This window comes from Fringilla coelebs (assembly GCF_963513975.1).
Source record: "Fringilla coelebs genome assembly, chromosome: 1".
NCBI lineage: Eukaryota > Metazoa > Chordata > Aves > Passeriformes > Fringillidae > Fringilla > Fringilla coelebs.
Window position 1 is genome coordinate 32,430,510 of NC_140028.1, and position 23,156 is coordinate 32,453,665.

Below are 23,156 nucleotides of genomic sequence, written 5' to 3' on the forward strand. Positions count from 1 at the left end.
GACTTCCAGTGTAATTATGGAAAGGCATATAAAGAGTACACAATGACTCTCCATCTTTGTGTACATAAACCCCTGAATCAGCACTTATTGCCATGAGTTCAGTGCACTCCATTCTCCCTGATGAAACTCAGCCTCACGTATCACAAGTACATATTCCCATGCAGCTTAATAAAGTAGGGCCTAACTGGTCTTAGGGCACACACAAAATGTATTTTATTCCACTATGTTAAAGCACAGTGGGGAAAGAAATGAAAAGGAAAGTTACATTTCTATTCCTGTTTATGGCTGTAAGGGTGAAACAGTACATACCTCTATAACAAAGGTTTTCTCTACAACCTCCTCCAAAACTAGGGGGACATGCAGAACAGGGGCGGCCGGGTTTATACGGAGCATGGCCCCACCAGTTACCCCTTTACAGGAAAAAATAGCAAAAAATGTCTTAAACAATGAGCATATTAACATGTAAATATTAAACAGCACCTAATATATCAAGAAATAAATTACAAAAACCAGCAGGCACATAGACAATAACATTCTTCTGATATTCCCCAGTTACAAGAAATAGAATGAGAGGAAATGGCCTAAAGTTGTACTAGGGGAGGTTTAGACTGGATATTAGGAATAATTTTTCACTGAAGGGGTTGCCAAGCACTGGAACAGGCTGCCCAGGGAAGTGGTGGAGCCACTATCCCTGGAGGTATTTAAAAGGTGTGTAGATGTGGCACTCAAGGACATGGTTTAGTGGTGGACTTGCCAGCATCAGTTTACTGGCTGGAGTTAATGGTCGTAATGATCTTTCACAATCTAAATGATTCTATGATTCTACACCAAATACACAGGATCTAGTTGAAAAGTCCATGAAGAAAAAAAATTAGGAACTGACACAAATCACTGTAAGATCTTCTCAGACTGGCATAGCACCATAAGACTAAATTCCTCCACTTCATGAGAATGGGCTCCACTCTCTCCTAGATGGAACACCCTACAAAATTTGATCTTAACCATGGGCTTCCTTTTACACATTCCTTTAAGTAACAGTGGTGAGATACATTTATTTTTCGGAAAAATATCACACTATAATAAATGTCTCTGATGCTGTATATGTACTAAAACACAGGCCAGAAAACTGAAGCACCAGAAAACTCACAAGAATATTTGTGCAGCCGAAGGCTGTTTGGGAACAATGCTCTATTTTGTAACGGTACAAAAACCAGAAAATCCAGACTGATTTCCTTGCAGATTATTTCCTGGACTATTATAAGATATCTTACCCCCTCAAGGTATTTCTGGGTGTCAATCTACTTACTTAGGAGAATAATTGCATACAAGATAAACTGCTTTTGGCCAAATCTGCCCCCAGATGTTCATGTTATGACACAAATTAATTGCACAACCAATTCTGCTACTCGTAGCCCAAACAACCTATGGGAAAGAAAAGAGGAAAACCAAAGATGATCAACTTAAAATCAAAATTATCTCCAATATACAAAACTCAAATTACCAAGTGAGGTATTCCCCTCTTTTATAAATGGCTTGAAGTAGCCTAATTACAGGTGTCAAAAGGCCATTCTGTTATACTCTTATTAGAGAGAAAAGTTTTACCCTGTTGGTAAAGATAGGACTCTCATTTTATACAAATGCTTTAAGCACATATTTGAAAGTGACACAAAGCATTTACCAAACATGATCTGAAGATCTGATTCATGGAATCACAATTAATTGATAATTGTGAGCTGGAAGTTATGGTCCTGTGTGCTGTAGTTCCCAGTACAACCTAAAGACTTTGGATTGGTTGGACTGAGACAACAGATATTTTTCAGCAGTAAAAGGAGGTAAGAAAGGATAAAAACATTAACAAAAATATTCATACACTGAATAGACCCAAGTAATAGATTTTAAATTAATATGCTTTTATGTCATTGCAACCTAAGGTGGCTGTGCTCCTATATTCACCTTTCATTGAAGATCTCAAAAAATAATCAAAATTACCAAGTCAGGAATTTTCAAATGATAAAAATATGAAAGGTGTTGAAAATCTATTTATTCAAGGTAAGCCAAATCTGTAGATCCAGCAGGATTTAAGAGTTGAAGAGATAACTATTATGAAGAACTAGAACACAAAAAAGCTGCATATATGTATTGATCTTGCATGTAATAGTAAATGTAATTACAGGTTATAGATACAGTAAATAATAATATAGAGGTAACTTTATTTTTAAATTAGATACAATTGTAAATTATGCTAGTAAACGGAAAAGAAGTGTTTAAAATTAATATTTTTTAAGTTTTTCAATATTATATCAAAAATTATATGTGGACCATAATATGATCTGAAGATCAAGTATTTCCCATTCATTGAAAGCATGACTGGTACCCCTCAACAAAAATTCAGGCTAGATACACAAATTTCAGAAATAGGAAGTAAATTATCACTAATTTTAAAATCTTCCTGAAGTTAAAACAAGGTGTTTAAGACTATTTTTTGAGCTGAGGAGTTCACCTAAGAAAACTTTTTGTTTTTAAAATGAGCTGTTTTTTCAACATATTATAAGAAGGGCTATCCAGATTATGCAAAATGCACTGAGCAGTAATACTCAGTTTAATGCTGGGGCTTGTGAGCTTTTTCTCCTCAATCCTGCTGCTATTTATGAGGATGAAATCTAAAGATTTGTATGACAACCTTACTTTGTCATTGATACCCAGGGCTTTTAACCATGGAGTCTAAACAAAACCTTTTAGGCTTTTTGTCCTGTGGAATGTACTGCAGGTTGAGTGTGCTCTGTCAGACAGCAACCTAGCTGAAGTCTCTGCCACTCTTTTCCATAGGTGATTAAAATCAAACACACCTACATACCTGTGTGTAATGTGTACAAACAGGACCAGAGCATCTATATGGACAGTATGGATTGCATTCATGAGGATGGGGATATGTGAAATCTCTCACTTCATCATACCATGCTTGGACATGAAATGTTGGAGGTCTGTACCTAGGAAAGCCAGTAGCAGTGTATTAGATCATTCAATAGTTGTAGCTTCTGCCATTTTTTCCTTTTAACAACAGGCAAATTTTTGTTAGATTTTTAAAAAATCCCATATATCGCAAAAAAAAAGTATCTTAAACTACCTTCCCCAGTGTGCCCCCAGATTTTGTCCAATTGATGGAAGAAGGCTTGCTGGTCCATGCTCCCAAAGACAGGTTTCAGCCCATGACTCTGCAGATCTCTCCAGTTCTGTGTCCCATGTCTGAAATGTAAAAGAAAACAAAGAGAAATCTTCTTAAAAATTTTTGGTGTGTACCTTATTCTTTAAAAAAAAATAATAATATTGTCAATTTTTTTTAATTTTTGAAGTTTCTTTTACTGAGGCAGAAGACTGAAAAGTAAGAACCGAAAAATGTATGCTGCATTTGTGTTTTGTAAGAAAGAAAAATGCTTTCACCAAGAGAAAAAAAAGTTTTAATCCCTTCTCAGCATTCCCTTTAGAAACCACGTGCAGCCATGCTGCAGTGAATAAAGCACAAATATGAAACTGAAAGGCTTAGTTCAACTTTCCAAGCTAAATTAAGTGCATTTTTTAACTTGTGAGATTGTTTTTCAGTAATGGACATTTTTCTTAACTAAAAGGGTATTATCCAACCTGCTTTCAAAAAAGACTTTATTTCCTCTAAACTAATAGTTTATGTGAAATTAATAAGATTTCCTCTTCCTTTTCTATAACCACCTTTTGTTGAAAAAATACACAATTCCAATGCAAATTATGAAAACTAGAGTAAGGTTGTCATTCACTGATTTTATGGACAGGTTAGCAAAAAAAGGGACATTCATGATAGTAAAGAGGCATGCTTAGAAGAAGTAAAAAAAAATATTATGAATTGTTGTTTATCCTTAACTTTTATTCTTTAAGGAAGGTGGAAGAATAAGCTTGCAGCTGAAAGGCAAATCCAAGTTTCTTTCTTTCAAAAGCATACTAAGACATACTCCCCTTGAAAAAAGTCACACCACAGAGTGAATCTGGTGCAGTATAGTTTTTCCTGGACCAAGCTGGGGTTTCCTCTAAGTGGTCCATCGCCCTAGTGCAAAGTATCCATAATTTTGCTTGGCTTTTGGAATTTCCTGATAGCTGCAGAAATAGTTTCCAGATACCTGACTAATACCAACAGTCAGGGTAGGAAACTAGAATGCCTCCAGGAAAGAAGAACATGTTGATAGAACCTGAAGTATTTCATCATCTTTTCAGACTAAATTTCATTAAGTGAGACTATGCTATCTAAATAACAGTAATTCAGTATTTCCAGATGCAAATTCCCATGCAGACACTGGAGATCATGTCTACTAATTTTTGGCACAGATAAAAGGCAGAAAACTTCTTAACATAGCCAAAGATTGCACAAATATAACAGACAAATTCCACATGCTAAAATTTATTTTTCTACTTATTTTGACATGCGGTTTTCAAATTATCAATCAGATAACTCATCAAAAACAAGTATGTCCTTGGTTATGCAAGACCATTATTATGTAAAGACTTTATTCATTCAGTTTAATCCTAGAATATTTGTTCTTGCTTCTCTTCTTCAGAAACCTGTTATGCATTGGATTGCATTTTGTCTGTTATTATTAATATTATCAGCAAGTAAACAATTTGCAGGGTATATTTTGACTCCCAAAATGCAACATTCATTTTGACAGAGATACTCAAACAGTATAATAATGACAGAATAAATCTTTTAACCCACCTATGAATACAAAGACCACTGACTTTAGAAAACTGTACTAATTTTTCATTCACTCTCCTGGGCCATTATTTCTGTGTCATAAACCACAACTTTTCTTAACCTCCACAAGCAAATATTTTAATCTTAAATAATGAAGTTTTATATGACAGTTTGCATAACTGTTTTCATCTTCCCTTTAGTTGTCCCACCACCATAAAATGTTCTTCTCCCTGTTGTACCCATTGTAAAAATATATGAAGATTAACACACTTCTTCCACACAAATACTTTGTTCTTATAGGCTGTAGTAGAGTTGCTTCATCTTCTACCACAAAATCATAAGACCATAATATTTTAAAATAAAAACCACTACAATTTGTTGCATATATTGTATGGTATTAGGTCACCTCAAAATCTTCCAACATGTAGATTTAGCTCTGAGGACGAACAAGTCATAAAGTTAGTACATTTCCCAAATAATTGCTATTAAGAATGGTTTTGCCAGCTGGACTCTAAAATACAAATTTAGAATAAACTAGACTTACAATAGGACAAAATTTCAGCACTTGCTCAGTTTGAACTTTCCTACCTCCATAGATAGCTACAATTTCTGATTGCTCTTACAACCTTCAGAAAGCGAGAAGTTATTCTCTTGTAAAGCATCCCCCCCATTTTCCACTTTTAAAACATCAGTCATGGTTAAAGGAATTGTACTATTGTTCTATTTTTCTCACCACACAAGCTTAAAAATATTTTATGCAGCTATTTTAACTAAAATAATTATACTGTTTTTTTTAAGTTTAGAGCTAGGCAGTCAATAGTAGCTGCCTGAATCAGCTCTTCAAGCCTGTGAAGTAATTACCTTTAACAAAATTTTCTTTAAAGAGTGTTGAAAGCTATGCATGACAGAGCCATCCAGAACTCTGAAATCACAGCTTTTCGATGAAAAACTGAAATTCATCATTAATCCTCCTGACAGATGAGCACCCACACTCCAAGTACTGTTGAAATTGGATGTGGTCTTGAAAAAAAGTTCCATGTTCTTTAACTGTTTCTCTGCCTTCATCCACAGTATAAGATATTGTCTTTACTCCCTTTACCTTACCTAGCCAGAGATAAGCACACTTCCCACTTTCTAGGCCTCATCATAAGACACTTTCCTTGAAGCAGCTTCATTTATGAGTGCCAAGACATAACTTAATTTCTTTCTCATTTTAATCACTTAAGTATATTTTGAGATGTGATGGAGTAAATATCAAAAGTTTTACATATTCAGATGTAAAAAAAATCAATCAGTCAAGTTTAAATTACACTATAGGGGGAAAGAACTCATTAAGTGCAGTGTTCATTGTTCTATGGGCTCATTTTCTCATCATAGCCTCCACTTCCTGAAATGGCTTCAACAGAAGTTAAAATTAAAAAAACAAACAAACAAACAAAACAAAACAAAACAAAAAAACCCAACAACAAAAACCCCACCTCTCTACTAAGGAATATAAATTTTATAAAACATTCTTGAAGAATGTCCAAATGTCTCAGTTCCAAAGAATTTCCCAGAGATTAGAGTCACTTTCTTGATTGCCAGAGACTTCAAAGAAAAAAATTGAATAAAACATGGCTAATCTCCTACAGGCAGTAGACAAAAAAGAGATCCAAGTGCTAGAAGTCATAGTTACTTGTGTCTCCAAGACCTACTAAGCCAGAAGCCATAAAACACAAATCCAAATCAATGTAGAAATGAAAAGGTTTCCAGGATCGCTATAATGACCTTTAATAAAAACAGGGAAAGATATTCAAGGACCATTTTCTCCAGCCTCAAGGATGAGACATCCTGATCAGCAAGAAATCAGACAAAGGGAGCAAAAGACCTGTGTGGATGAATAAGGAGCTCCTGTCATTACTCATCCATAGCCAGGAAATACACAGGAGATAGAAGCAGGGTCAGGCCAGGGCTGCCAGAGTAAATAAAAAATGAGAGAAGGAAGGCCAAGGCCCTTCAAGAATCTCGTTAAGGACAACAAGGACAAAACAAAGGACTTGTTCAAATACATCAATAACAAAGGGAAAACTAAGCATACTGTGGGCCTGTTACTAAATGGAGGGGGGCCCTGGTAGCAGGACACAGAGAAGGCAGTCACTGAACACCTTCTTAGCACTGGGTTTCACTGACAAGACCAGCCCTCAGGGATCTCTGATCTAGGAGACCAGAGTAATGGAATGGTAGCAGGAAGACTTTCCCTCTGTCAAGTAGGATTGGATCAGAGAACACCAATCCAAACTTGAGATCAACAAGTCTCTGGGCCCTAACAGGATGCATCCACAAGCGCTGAGAGACCTGGCAGACACAACAGTGAGGCTACTCACAATCATGTCTGAAAGCTTGTGGAGATCAGAGTGGTGCCAGAGGACTGAAAAAATGCAAATGTCACCCCAGTCTTCAAAAGGACAAGAATGAGGACCCAGGAAGTTACCACAGAGGCAGCTCCACCTCAATGCCTTGAAAGGTAATGGAGCGCCCCATTTTGGAGGCCATCTCTACCAAGGTGAAGGACAAGGTGAACAGGAGTAGTAAGCACAGATTCACAAAAGTTAAATCATGCTTGATCAACTCAATTTCCCTCTACCTGGCTGGATGAGGGGAGAGCAGTGGATATCATCTACCATGACTTCAGCAATGCTCTTTACACCGTTTCACAAATCTTCACGGGCAAACTCAGAAACTGCAGACTTGAGTAAACAGTGAGGCGAGTTGAGACCTGGCTGAGCAGCAGATCTCTGAGGATTGCAATCAGTGGCACAGGGTCTATTTGGAAGCCTGTCTCTAATGGTGTCTCCCAAGGGTTAATAATGGACCCAATATTGTTTAACTTTTTTATGAATTACTTGGATGAAGGGGCAGATGTCTCCTCAAGAGTTTCATTGATGACACCAAGCTGGGAGCAGTGGGTAATGGTCCAGAGAGCTGTGCAGCCCTTCAGAAGGACCTGGACAGGGTGAAGAGATGGGCAGAGAAGAACAATCCGAAATTCAGCAAAGGCAAATGCAGGGTCCTGCACCTGGGGAGGAAAAACCCCAGGTATGAGGTTGGAGCCAGGCTCTTCTTGGTAGTGCCAGGCAATAGCTCAAGAGGCAACAGGCAGAAACTGATGCACAGGAAGTTCCATCCAAACATACAGAAGAACTTTACTGTGTGGGTGACTGAGCATTGGAACAGGTTGCCCAGAGATGTTGCTCAGTCCCCCCCACTGGAGATAGTCAAGAATCATTTGGATGCTGTCCTTTGCCATGTGATCTAGAATAACCCTGCTTGAGCAGGGAGGCTGGACCAGGTGACCCACAGTGGTCCCTTCCAACCTTACCAATTCTGTGATCCTATAAATGGTATCCTAATACCTGATGCAACCACTTGGAAAACTATCTTTCATTTATATCTGACTACTCCAGTAATGCAAAAATTATACACAGGTGCTAGTAACATGGATTTGTATGAAATTTCTGAAAACAAATTAAAAATTTGTAGAAGAAATCTGTAAGACTGCAATGCCATATCACAGCCTACTCCTGAGAAAATTAGCTTAAAGGTATTTTTAAAGGCCTATTCTACAGTTACATGTAGGTGGAATTTGAAGAATTCTGAAGATTTTCTACTGAATTATCAACATGCTTCAGAGATGGGATCAAGAACAGGAAGAAGCCACTTTACATTTTTGATACCACCTTGAATTTTGATCTTCTCTTTCAGTAATTAAAATAGAAGATCCACATTTCTTTCCTAAACTAATTATTCTAATTGAAGTTATATGAAGAAAAGCTGTACATCTGAATTCTAAGGATAAAAGACTCTTTATTTTAAAGTATTTTCATACTAATCCTGTCAGATTAGTTCTAAATATAAGGCATTCCATGCACCAAGTAGGCTAAATTAAACAAACAGGTAAAAACATCTGCTTCAGTTCTTAATACACACCTCTTTACTGGAATACAAATTTTATTTTTGTGCTTTTAATAGCATTCCCTTGTTTCACTTACATGATGGCAAGCTTTGGGCTTCAAATAATGAAAGAATCTCCATATACAAAGAAAGATAAAAACCTAAGCTTTCATGTTCATTCAGATCAAATAACACAATGAATAACTTCAAATATATACAAAACTAATTAGTGATCTTTAAAATGCCAAGATGCTTGCAATTCTAAAAGAAGCCAAAATAAAAATAGAAGAACATGAAGAGTCACCACAATCAATTTATTTTACATCCTACCAGAAGTAAGCATTTCTCAAATTTTAACTACAACGTCATTAATGATATTAAATTCTGGCTACTGAAATATATATTGAGCTGACCTGAATTAAGCTTTAAGCTTAATTCAAGAAGCTCTTCCACAATACTCAGAAACAGTCAGTATTTTACAGATTTAAACTAAGGACACTTTTAAAACAACTTAACTCTTTGAAAGAAATGGTAAAGTTGAAAAGAAATCTCTGCATAGCTATAGGCAAGGATCCTTTTGTTTGCCAAAGGATGAATTAAATCTTCAAACACCGTTACTTAAAAATATAGGAAATTTCTTTCCATAAAAAGGGAAACTATAACTTTTTGAAAAACAGTGGTGCACAGCACCTGATTGCTCATCCAGTAGTTCCCTTATCCAGGCTCTGACATGACCAGGTTTCAATGACTTTGCTCTATGAGAATTCCTTGGTAAACACGGGGTACTGAAGGGAGCACAAGAAGATGCAAGTGCATCAAGGCAGATGATTCCCAGGTCTGACAAGCACTTTGACTGGGAATGGTTTGGTACTACATGCAAGGTAATTCAACTTGTTTATCAAGAAAAAGCATTGTTCACTTTGTCAGAAAACTACCATGAAATCTATCTTTTGGATAAGGTATCATCATCAGGGTTGGCTTTCTATATCGAGATAGGCACACACCGAAAATATCACAAATTGCTCGGCGGTATGAACCTCCTTGAAACTATTCCTTTTGTTTTGCAGAACACTGCTAGAGTGCACTTTGAAGTTGTTCATGAGTATTCATTCCACACAGAGAGACAGAGCAGAAAAAAAAACAAACCCTGAAATGCAATTAGCATGAATATCAGGTTCTCAGCATCAATTCTTTTGGTCTACAAATCTGCTTGATTGGCACCACAACACTTGTCAACACAGGCATTTCTTTCACCAGTATCTTATTAAAACTAGTTCACCACCAAAGACACACAGATATGGCACTATCAGTGTTTCACAAATGTTCTCAAACACTACCCTGGCTGAAGCCAAAACCCAGATGGACAGGTTAAACTAAATGGTAGCAGCAGTTACTGCCTCCAGCTGCTGACTCTTCTTCTACCCCAGAAGATTGCACCACATTTTGCAGCAAGGATGTTGCAGAAAATACGGATCCTATGACTGCTTCTGGTTTACACCATATCACATTTAAATAAACCACAACTAATGCCAGTTTAGATTTACATACTGGACTACAAATTTTGGAATTTAACCTCTGTCAACACAGGATTCAAGTAGAGTGTGGACCTAAACCGATGTTCTGCTTAATGGAGGAGCTGCTGTTTCAGTGCGACTACCACAATTTAAATTAAAATTCATCGACAGCCAAACAAATTACATGAGGTGGGATTAATGTACACTGAATTTAAACAGCCTCAAAGCAGATACCTACATCTGAGCTAATTATTTAAATAACTTTTGCAGTTACATAGACAAATAAGCATCTATAGAAGGAGATAATTTTAGCCACCCACTTTTAACTGAGATAAACTGTGTGTTGGAAGTTCTCATTTTTCTCTACTAATTAAAGGAGACTGGCTCAAATGCAGACATCTACACCACAGACATAAAAACCTTTGTGAGATGAATCCCACCATTTGTGGTACGTGAGTGTTAAATCAAAAATGTACATTCTCATCCAAGGCACACCAGCAGGAGTCCACCTATTACACCAAAAGGTATTGCAACAGAACTGCAAAGGCCAGTAGATCAAAAAACATTTTCCAGTAAAAATAATTTTAAAAAACCCTCAACAGTGGTAACATTTTAATTGGACATATTTTCACATATGTTGGAAGGCAGAAGAAAAATCATATGGCCTGGGACTGTACGGAAATTAAAGAAGAGCTAAAATTCAAGCTCAGTAAAGATGGAAAAGTAAGTACAGTGGGCACCCCTGAAAGTAAACATTTACCATGGCATAGTATAAATACCTCATTGCTGTATACATTCTAAATATAGGGAAAGAGTGGTAAAGTAAATACCACGGTACAGTATGGGTATTTATTTACTTTTTAAAGGAATCCACTGTATTAAGACTAATGACACTGAGAAGGAAAAAAAAAAGTAAAGATGAAACATAGAATGAGAAATGCCATGAGCAAATATGCCAGAAATACAGTTGAAAACTAGAAATCACCTGCATGGCACCAACACAGAAAAATAGAAAGGTACATTTAAAAATTACTTCAAGAGACTGATCCTGAGTGTAGTCTATCTAGCCTTTTCCACTGAGCCAAATATATGTATGTTATCCACATTTTTATAATTTGAAATAGTAACAGTACTTTCAGAATAATATTGACATTTATTTCTTTCTGGATTTTTATGATTGTAAAGAGGATTTCCTTGGTATGCAACCTAAACCTCCTGCCCTGCAATGCTAGCTGATGTTGTACTGTCAGATAAAAAGAAATCTCTCTTTCCTGTAACTACTTTTATTTATTTCCCTGATTAACCAAATTCAGCTGCTTCATTCCTTCAATCATCTCATAAATCACATATTCTGTCTTCACAATCAATCTTATTAATCTCTTTCATTCTCTCTAGAATGGGTAGACCATTCTGTAAAAATTACCAGTAATGGACATTTCCATTTCAGACAAATTCTCATCAGTTTCACACATGGACAACTCCTTTTACAGATTAGTGTCACATATTGTTTTTTAAGTCAGTGCAACTCCTGCATCTTTATATTGCAGTTTTACCTCTACATTTTATGCCTTGTATTTCACCAGTTTGATTTCTTCCTCCTTCCATACCTTGCAGCTAAGTTTCATCATGTTCATCCCCAGCCATTATTTCTACTTCTCAAGTTCTAATTTTGATCATGTTCTTCAAAACAGCCCTATCCTATGTCCACCATATATTTATATATATATATATATATATATATATATATATATATATATATATATATATACATACACACACTGCAGTTTTCAAGTGTACTCCTTGCTCACACAAGTCATAAGTGTTCAACCAAAACAGAAGATGCTCCAACACCTTCAATCTTCTACCAGTTTAAAAGGAGGTTCTGTCAATTTTCTCTCACAAATACATCAGGGTAGAGAGTGTCAAGAACTTTCCAGAGTCAAAATATGGCACCTAATACTTCCCTAACTATTGGGTGATTAAAAAAGTAAAAATGGATTGGTTTGACATGATCTCTTCTTGATGAACAGGCATTGGCAGTTTTCATCATCTTGAGTCATGCTTCAGTGAGACAATTTCATCAGCACAAAGATACTGAAGGAAGTCCATGAAAACTAATCATAATTAGCACAACTGAAAAGCAAATAATTTTCACTCAACTAGATGTTTACCTCCAGTCATTTGAGTCAGAAAAAAAATGTGGTCTCCCCACAGCCTGAGGTCCCTTATGCAGCATGACCACAAAAACTCAGGCAAAAAGAACAGGCAAAATTTCCTTTGAAAATAAAAACCTGACAATACTAAGTAGTACTGGGATATTCTTTAAGCACAAAGAAAGAATAGCTAAAACTGCCAAACTTTCCTCTACCAAGAAAGTTAAGACAGGCATTTTCTGCTGGAAAACTACTACTTGGCTAGAAGTGAAATGGTAAGGAACTTACATGCTACCATGTGGCAGACTGGAGTTTATAGAGCTTTAAACTGGGCAGAGATCCCTGAATAGACCTTGAGATTTCAGCTACTCTTTTGGAAAAGAGTAAAAAGCAGGAAAACTGTGGCTTTTGCCTGGAAACAGGAAAGTGGTATATGGCCAAAAATATTGTTCCTAAACACTGAAAAAAATGCACTAATATTTAGAAGTATCTTCTTATTACAGCTTCATGTGTTTGAGCTCCTTGTGTTGAAGAAGTAAAACCAGGAATAGGAACCAGCAGCCATGACTAATCATGTTTAATTCTCTGTGTACTCTAAGCATGTTGAAAAAACCGTGCTGGAATATTCAGCTTTCCAAGGTGTTCTGAAGCAGTGCATTTTCTTTGCTACTTTTTAAAAGGAGTGCATTGAGACTGTCTATTAGGACATGACTAAGATCATCTATTCACTTCAATGTTCTAACAGGAATAGAAGAGAAGCAACAGCAAGAAAGCTGATCTAGATTTCTCCAGTTTGTCCATTGTCAAATTATGAATTGCACACATTCATTACAAATAGTATTCATGAATATTTATAGCTAATCACAAACTGACCAGAGCACGGGTCCTCACCTCAAATCCTAGTAGTGACTACCAGGTTAAACTCACTGTAACTGATTGCTTTCATACAGCAGTTTTAGACATGTTACAGAATTTCCTGGACTTTGAACAGGAATTAGCTATGGTATCTCAAATATGTGTCAAACTAAATGCTTTTAAAAGATGACCACTGTGTTTTGACATAAGTGAATTGAACTTACTGCCAAAAAGCATTCATTGATCATATGTGACCTGGCATTACTCTCAGAAATATTTTCAAATAAAATCTCAGAAAAACATTGGAAAATGTATTAAAGGAATCCCTGACCACCTGAAGACCCAACAGGGAATCCAGGACAACTCTATTGTAATATTTGTCACGGAGCCAAATTCTGGATTTAACAGCTTCATTTTAAGAAACTGTTATATTCTTTCAAAATAAAGTGAAATTTCTCCATCTTTATATTACCAGAGGATAGTCTTTTCCTTAAATCACACTTTTTCTATGATAGCAACTCATGCCAAATCTTAGGCTGATTATATTTACATAGAACAGGATAACTTCATATCTAGCATTTCAATGAAATAATGTAAGGAAATAAGTATTTTTTTTTTCTCAATTAAAAAGAAAAAAAATTAGTTGAGGAAGATTCTGAGGCAAATATCATGAAAATGGCAGGCAACAGGGAGCTACTTTTATAAATCTCATTGATCCTTTCTGTTCTGTTCATATTTTATACTTCAGCTTATATTCTGCTACTACTGATTAATATTTAATGATCTTCTTTGATCTGGAGACAAAAAACTTCTCTGACAGCAAAAATAAAAGATGAACAGTGTCTGTCCTGTGTTGCTAATTATTTTATTTTGGGAGGGCTCCCTTAAACTTTGAGACAGTGAGCCTTTTTGCTACTTTCCACTTTCAGTTTCTTTACTTGGAGTCGCTTAGTTGTTGTTGGCATGACATCAATAGAAGTCATAGCACTTTTTTTCCTTGGCCACTTCACATTGCACAATCCTTTGCTAAAACTGCCAGGGAGAATAAGAGGATAAGTCAACGTCACTGTGTTCTTTGATGCAGAGTCAGTAGCCTTTGAGCGCAGGCAAAGGAGCTGAAGCACTTCCACCAATCTTTGAAGTGAAGCAGAAAAGTGGAAAACCAGAGGGAAAGAGGGCAGGTTCACTCTGAATAGAGCTGCTCTGTTCTTGGCACCCAAAGTGTTCTTCAGCCACTTAGGCAATTCCACAAACCAAAGCTCTCTGCTCAAAAGGAACGGGAATTGTTTTTAATCAAGCATCCCTGAAGAGTTTTGGCAAGATGGGTAAGATACACTAAACAGAGACATCAAAACGTTTTGTCAGAAAGGTCTAGGATATTTAAAAGGGCACTTCAGAACACAAAAAAATCACCAAAACATGTATATGCATTACAAGGTCTTTTTTATGTTTCCTAATGATGTTTCAATTCTCCTAGGAATGCTACAAAAATAAAAAAATCTCATCTAGGAACTAACAGATACACATAGAGAGGAGCTGCTACTCCCTCATTAAACTGATCATAGAAACTAAATGCATCACAAAATAGCAAAAAAATTATTTTGGTCTCTATTCAGTCCCTATGATGCCATAAATAAACTTTTACTATCATGCAAGAGCTCTATGCACTAGTGAGTTCATATAATCCAAAGTCCAATGGCTTCTATTTAACTAAAACAGAGGATTGCCTATGGGAAATTTTTTTTTAAAATCTAAATAAGTAACACTTCCTAATTTTTTTCTTCTGAAGTCTTCCTGAAGCTACTGAAATGGAGAGGCAAATCTTCAAGCCTCCCAAAATATAAAGCCCTTCACAGAAGTTATGAATTAGTCATGGTTTTGAAAGGAATTATATGGTATTAGCACTTTCAACACATCACACCAAGGTTTTCAAACTAAGACCTTCAGAGATATACCAAACATTATACCAAACTAAGAAAAAATATTGCTTTTTTCCCCCTCTGTGAACAAAATATGGGTTCAACACTGCTGCCAGATACACATCCAGAATTCTCCTGAAGAACCACAGAGCTATAGGGTACAGCTGTACATAAAATATATACAGCTATAAACAAAATATGTTCAGCTATATGTAAAGCTATGCACAAATAAATATTCTAATCTGAACTGTTTTAAAAGCACCTCTAGAACTTTGTACTTTCCTCACAAGTCTTCCAAAGTTAAACTTTATAGAAGCAAGTTATGGGCTTTGCAATGACATCCCTGGTATTTATTGGCAGGATCTGGCCAAAAGACTAGAGATAACGAAGTAAGCAAAGACTTCCTTGCCCTAGAAGACACTGGTGTCTCCAATTACAGAAATTACAAAATGCAGTGCATGGCCTGGGGCCAAGAAATACCAGGTCGAAATGTTCTGTTATCTATCAAGCTGAAACCTGAATACTTTTAAGTATAGCAAAGGATGGAATGAGGATCTCCCATTAATCATTTGACTCCTTTATTTGGGAAAATATGTATGAAATCAAGGAATGAATACTAAAAGAATGAATTAAAATAGAGTGCATATAAATTCATTAACCAAAATTACTTTTGTGAATATTATTCTTGGTAAATTATTTTATTTTGCAAACTACAACTGTTTGGAATATAGAGGAATTAACAACTTCCACTATCCAAATAATAATTACTATTTTTATAGTCTTGACTGCAATAACCAGGAAGGAAATCAGTTTTCATTAATATATTCAGTTTTACTAAGGTGCAATGTTACCAATGAAATTATTGCCAAGAAAGTTTTTCCAATTTCAGTTCACGATACACAACTAATGTTTCCAAAAAAAAAAAAAAAAATAGTATTAGGAGTTTAGGAAGTTTTTCAAGTTTCATTAAGCCTTTACAATGTAGTAAGAATTTATTAATATGCAGCAAACCCTTTCTAACTGAATAAGAGGACTACTTCACATGAATCCACAACAAACCATATAACAAAGCATGATGGTTTCCATTTTTTCCTTAAAGGACGGGTCTTTGGCCAGAGAGGCTGGGCAGGCACAGGCAGCTCCAGCACAGCAGAGGACCAGGCAAGGACACCTGAGCACTGCAGAGCAGCAGAGCCACAGCCTCCCTGCTCTGGTCAGAGTGAACAGGGCCAGCAGCTCCTGGCCACAGCTCCCAAGACTTGCTCAAGTGTCCCTTCCACACGGATGTACCCCAAGTGCACGCATGGTGTGAAGGCCACACAGCCCAGGAGGGACATGTTGAAAGCATGACACAAGGCTCTAAGCTCGGTTCAGTGCTTTGGAAGGGGAGCAGGGAAACCTCATTCCTCTCTCCTCTCTTTCCAGTGCTGTTAAATTCATGTGCGCAGCAAAGAGAAAATGTTCCTTACACCTTTCTTTTAAAGGAAGCAATCCAAATAAGAAAATATACAACATGAATTTGCCATGCATTTTCATAACACACTGTTCATCACAACCTCAAAAAAAGATTTTTTTTTTTTCTATTTAAGTCATAATGTCAACAACCCAAAAACTCTCTCAGCTTTGAAGGAGGAGGTCTAGGAAAGAATGATCTAACATGCAGTCATAAGGTCATATAAGGCCACTGCAGAGGAGTTTAATGAATTTTTGCAATACTGTTCCCTACAGAGGAGCTTATGCACATTGTCACACCAGAATTTTTCCATACAAGAAAAGAGACAGAAGGTGAGGTGGAGGATCCAAATCAGCCTTAAGAAGCAATAGCCAAAACTGAAAATACTGACAGCATCAAATTTCCAGGGCCAAACAATATCCTTCAAGAACCTGGAAGAACTTGCTTATTAAACTTCTGATTACTGTGCAGTACATTATCTCTCTTGTTACCACATTAACAAAAACCAGCACATGGTTGATCATATTTTAAAAGCTTCTAGAAGATCCTGAGAAACCACAGACTAAAAACTGACTTCCACTGGGATGATTTTATAGGGTAAGTTAAAAAAATATGAAATATATAGATAATTATTCCCACATATATTACACCTTGAAGGTGTCGACATGTAAGTGCAGTGAAGTTTTCCACAGAGTTCCTAAGTTACTTAAAAATAACAAACACACAAAATTAAGCTATAATAAGGTAAAGGAAGAAGTGATAAATGACAGAAAAGAGATTTAAGAATATAAAATAATTTTCAGATTCCCTGCAAGATGTGTCCATAGACTCTGCAGCACACCTTCTCCACAAAAGCCCAAGTAAAGAGAATGCAATATAGATTCCCTATTTAAGATAGGTAAAAACAAGATAGGAAAAACAAAAGATGGAGACAAGAGACTCATTAATGCTAAGTGATTGGACAACAGAATTATTTATAGCATTCAATGTGAATGAATACAAAGTAATAAGGACATTGCTGGAGATAACAGCCAACTATATATACACAGTGGTGTAGTAAATGACCTCTTAGCACATTAGAAAGATCTTGAAGTCATTGTGAATAGCTCTATGAAACATGTCAGCTGCAGGACACTAAGTCAAAAAGTAAAAGAATGCTAGAAATTATTAGGAAATGACAAAAATTAATACAACTATAACAATTTGCAGTATGCCATAACTATCCACAGTTTGGTTTGTCCCTTTTGCATTAAAAGGAAAACAGGGGAACCACTACAAAATGGAACAGCTTTTCACGTAGAACACTTTCCAAGTAAAGAAATTAGGATTCTTCAGCTGAAAGCCTTGTCATCACTAAGAAAATTATTATTTCACACAATGAAGAAAAATAAGGCATCAAATAGAAGAAGTTTAAAGGAAAACAAATGTACTTTTTCACCCACTGCATAATTAAATTTATAGAGCTCTGCAAATCGATGCCATGTATTCAAAAAATACAAGTGGACTCAGAAGCTTTCAGATTCATAAAGAAAATTCCATGTGAGAGTATTCCATCTGATGCAAAAAGTACAACAGCAGATTGAGGAAGTCCCTAAGCTGCTATTTGCTGGAAGCTGGGATGCTTCATTGCAAAAGTTTCTCTTTTCACATGCTTTATTCTTATCCTCTTATCTTGGGAATCCATTATTGCTCACCACCAGACCCACAGTACTGGGGAGGATGAACTTTTCATCCAGTAAGTTCAGCCAGACAACCATGAGAACACTTTGTTCATTAGACCTAGCTTCTGTGAATCTTCCTGCACTGTAACTTTAGGTCTCTGAACTATGACAGCCCAGTAATGTTTGCTTTTTCAAAGCATATGGAAAGAGTGTACAGCTCAGTAATGAAACTTTTTCATTTTCCATGGGGTTTTTTGGTTTTGGTTTTGTTTGGTTGGGATTTTTGGTTTTGTTTGTTTGGTTTTGTTTGTTTGTTTGATTTTGTTTTGTTTTTAATAGAACCAAGATCTTATGCTGCAGGCCTTACCTCAAAGGTAAGGCTGGACTTTGTAAGTGAGTAATAAAACCAATACCTCCTACCCAATGTGGTTCTCCTCCCACCCATTCCTTAGTTATGCATTCCAATGTTCTTTTATCAGCACTGGTACTCATCTGATTCTGCCCCACATGGAGATGGTGTCATGACTCAGAATGAAAAAAAAAACCCAAATTACATTTTTTTAAAATCAAATCTGATTCTTTAAGTACTTGGATCAGTCTCATCTTCAACTCAGGTGCATTCCATCAGCCGGAGCAGGACAGAGGCGCTTCAGCCAGAGCTGCCTTTTAGTCTGGAACATCTTAGGTTACCTAACAGTGCAGTGAGAGCATGCAGCCCCCACATACTTCTCCCAGCTCCAAGCACTCTTGGATATCTTAAATTTCTCAACTACACCACAGATTTATAGAGATACAGGTTTAACAGGGAGGCACTTGGACCTTGCCCATCTCCATTCAGGTTCAGTGAGACATAAAACACCACTCCCCCAAGCAGAACTAGCTCTATTCAGAAGGAGAGAGTTTACTAATACAAAGGGCAGTTTACAGGGACATGAGTGTGCAGGAGACATGTATGCCAGCATGTCTATATTAATAAACCACACCAAAAGATGACAAAAAGTATTTCAGCTGCACTCATTTATCTTGCTAAACATCAGGCAAGCATTTAGATGGATGGTTTCCCTCTTCTGGAGCACTAACAATTATCTTTAAGACATTGAAAGGAAAATCTCTAAGACTACCATAAAAATATATGTGCAATCAATCAGCAGTCCTGTCCTTTCCTCGTTCTGTTCAAGCAGCATTCGGTTCCCACTCTCTTATGAAGCCTCCTGTCTCCATTCAATATCAACTCTCACCTGCTTCCTCCAGATACAATCTTCCTCCCCACTTACCAACAGGTTTAGACTTTCCAAATAGCCTCTCTTAGCAAATGTCTGTGCTCTTAACCCCCTTCCATAAACTTCTGATCCAAATCACAGTCACAGGTCTTAGCTTAACCGTACCTATTCCTCAAATGCTCTATCTCTCCATCACAATGTTTCTCAACACCTTCTTGACCACTCAGGCTCTCTCCACACCCTTCTCATACCCTCCACAGGTATCTATCCCTCTGACCACACATTTTGCACAAACTCTTTGCCTTCACAGGTCTCAAACCCTTGCCTATTCTAATCCCTCATTCCCTAGGATATTATGCCAAAATTGAATCCCACCCTCTTGAAAGCTGCTGCCCTGTTGTGAGTAACATCCTTGATGTTAAAACTGGGTAATTGCTTTTCCATGCTGCTTGTACTCTCTGGCTCAGGCATCATTGGAGAGCGCAGAAAAAACAACAAAACCAAAAAGAACTTGTTCCAGATGTAGACCTAACACAGAGTTTAAGCCCAAGTGTGTGCAGTGCTGGAGGAATCTTTGAATAAAGCTGTCAAAAACCTTACTTCTGTGAGTATATCCAAATTCTCCTTTCCAAGATATATAAGACAGGCAAATGTAGTATGGCACTAGGAATGGAAAAAGCCACATAACTACAAATATCTACGCTTTCAGAGAATCTCAAGAAAAAGGCTTGTAGTATTTTAACAAGGGAAAGTAACAGTCTTCACAATTCTTTTTTACAAAAAGACTTAATAGCTTGTTCTTGAACTTTCCAGAAAAAAGTCAGCCTGAGTGACTGGGAACAAAATGTTAACCTCTATTATAGCAAGGTCTGAAAAAGTCACAACAGAAAACAAAGTTTATGAATGCATGCAGACAATCAGAACTGAATGGGTTAAAGAGGTTTCAGGTATTATCATCCCTTTGTTTGGAGATGATATGTGGCCATATATCCTGTGATTCCATTAACTAATTCTCTGATGGCTCTTAGTCTAATACAATAACACTCACATAGGCAAACTTAAGTTAAACTGCCTGTAATGGGGAGTGGACTAGAGAACCTTAAAGGTCCCCTCCAACCCAAACCATCCTATGACTCTGCTGATGGTTTAAGCAAGTATGGTTTCTCCCAGACCCATATATGCTCAGTTCAAACAGCTCTCCAACCTGAAAGCCACCACTCCAGTCTAGAAAAGATATTTTTATCGGGAAATGTGTTAATATAAGCCTCTGTCATGGAAAGTGACAAGAAACCTGTATAATATTTGATATAAAAAACTCACCCTACACCAATGCTCTTTCTCAGGTGAATGAACAGATAAGTCAACAACATACCATGTGGACACAGGAAAAAGGTGCAGAAAAAATAAAATTTGCCCATTTATGTTTAAACCCTAGACTTTTTAAAAGCTCTAATGACCTGATTTCATCGACTTAGCAAGGAGAGATAGAATTAGCCTTGAACTATGGCATAAAAACAAAGTTCAGAAACATGGAACTTAATGCCACTAATAACAGTCCAAATATAGAGGCTTCTTGAGGAAAAAAAAAAAGTAAAGAGAAATAACATTATTAACTTGAATGCAGAAATACACAGCCCTCCAATAACATGTGCCAACTTAAATAGAAGACTTTCTTGTTGTAAGATCCTCATTTTGTTCAGAAATGCCATCCAACCTAGAAACATGGGAAAGAATACATGCATGCTATCTTGAAACTTCATTGCTCAGTACTCTTCTCAGATGGTAACTTTTTAGGCCACAATTACAATCAACCTTATTGAATACTGCAATTTTGGAAATTGGCCCCTAACACTGAGGAACTGCCACTTAAATTTAGCAGACCTATGACAGATTAAACACATTATATAAGTAGAGCATGACACTTCATCCACAAACAGGCATTTTTATCTCACAGTTCATACCTGTACAAAAAAAAAATGACAAACAAGTGACACGTTCTTTAAATGAGAAAACAAGCAAGCTAAGACTGAAAGTATGCTGTTTTATAAAGTGATAGCAACTATTCTAAGAACATTTTTTTCTGCATGTCACTATCCGTTTTTCCTTACCATATATTCCATATTGGAAGCTGGTGGATACACCTGACCCCGTAATTTATTATGGAGATCCAAGATACTTTGCATATCACTGTCTGTGATAGCCCTTTTCCCTCTCTGCTTGGCGATCCACCACTCACCATCTTCATCCATGTACTTTTCCAAAAGTTCCTCTAAGAGCGTGGCATTGGGAAGAACCATTGCAGAAACTGCTTGAGCTATGAATAGCAAGGTAGTTACTCTGAGCCATTCCTGTACTACATACTTCATGATGAATGATCTCAAAATGCTCAGGAGTTAGCTCCAACACAAAGTCTTTCTTCCAGGTTTGCTGGCTGTAAATGCATAAGAGAGAGTAATGTAATTTGTAGACTGAAGGACTGGCATGCATGGACTTATTAAGCAACAAAATCTCGAGTTCATACAGATTTTGTAACTGTTCTTCTAGGGGGAGAAAGCAGGATGCTGCATTTTTTACTCTAAAAGTGCACACTGTTGATTTGGGAAGATAGCTTATCTTCAGCCTTATGAACTTCTGTTTGTCCAAGTGGTTCTATATATTACATTGGCATGCACATTTCAGTGCCTGCATGCAAAAAGCATGCTTTTCATATCTACTTAAAAGGAGCCAGACATCAATGAAGATTAGACTGTAGATAAGGTCTTCCAGTATTGGAACTTAACAAAAGGTTAAAGGCTTGCAGTCACTGCCAAAGTGTAAACTGAAATCCACAACGAACTTAATACAAAGTGTCCCCTCTTAGTGCATTTCAAAATGTGACCTTGATTAAAGCTTTTGTTTTACGATTTCCAAAACCCTGATGAAACTAAAGGTATTCAACTCGGACAAGAAGAAGGGGGAGACGGCGTTTTTCTAGTCACCAAGCAATGGAAAGCACTGAAAACTCGCACAAAAAGTAGCACCACTTCCAAGAATGCGATATTCTAACAACACCTACTACACGACTGAGTGCTTTAGGCAGGAAAGCCGAGGTCGCTCCTTCCCCCTGGGCGAGCACGCGCGAATCCCGCCACACCGGACCCAGCGGCCGGGAGGGAAACACAAAGAGGCGCCCGGGCAGAGCCGAGCGCTCCCCAGCGCGCCGCCCGCGCCCGGCCCCGCTCTCCGTGGGGCAGCCGAGCCGGCCGGAGCGCCCCCGGCCGCCGGGCCTGCCGCCGCCGCGGGGAGGATGCTGCGGGGAGGATGCTGCCCCCCGCCAGTGTCCTTACCGCTCCGGCGGCGGCTGCCTGCTCTCTCCGCAGCCAGCTCCGCTCCGCCGCCCGCCTCCTCGCCACGCCCGCCTCGGGCCGGGGGCCGCGGGCACGGCCTCGCCCCGCCGGCTGCGCGGAGCAGCGCTGGGAGCGGCGCGGCGGGAGCGGACGTGTCCAGCAGCGGAGCCGCGGCGCGGGGCTGCCGCCGAGCTCAGCCGCCGCCGCAGCCTCCCCCGCCCGCCTCCGGGTCGCCACCACCGCCCCGAGTTGCTCCACGCTTCTCCGCACGGCTCCCGCCCCGCCGGGCATTTATCGCAGGCGGCGGTGACGTGCGGCGGACACCCCTCCCCGGCATCCCGCGGGGCGGGACGGCCGCGCTCCGGGCACCGCGCCCGCCCCTGGCCCCGGCCCCCGCACCCTCGCCCCGGC

General features: G+C 38.0%; 1 protein-coding gene across 1 annotated transcript in view; it reads right to left on the bottom strand.

Annotated features, from left to right (window-relative positions):
* The window catches only part of CRISPLD1 (cysteine rich secretory protein LCCL domain containing 1), a gene marked incomplete at both ends in the record, with an annotated part of 35,374 nt that extends 13,589 nt beyond the window's left edge, over window positions 1–21,785 (bottom strand). The window contains 5 exons of the mRNA XM_084205225.1: window positions 310–410; window positions 1,307–1,422; window positions 2,855–2,987; window positions 3,125–3,243; window positions 21,528–21,785. Of these exons, the coding sequence (XP_084061351.1) occupies window positions 310–410; window positions 1,307–1,422; window positions 2,855–2,987; window positions 3,125–3,243; window positions 21,528–21,785 (727 nt within the window). The remainder of the gene's footprint in view (window positions 1–309; window positions 411–1,306; window positions 1,423–2,854; window positions 2,988–3,124; window positions 3,244–21,527) is intronic.
* Window positions 21,786–23,156: the final 1,371 nt, after the last annotated feature.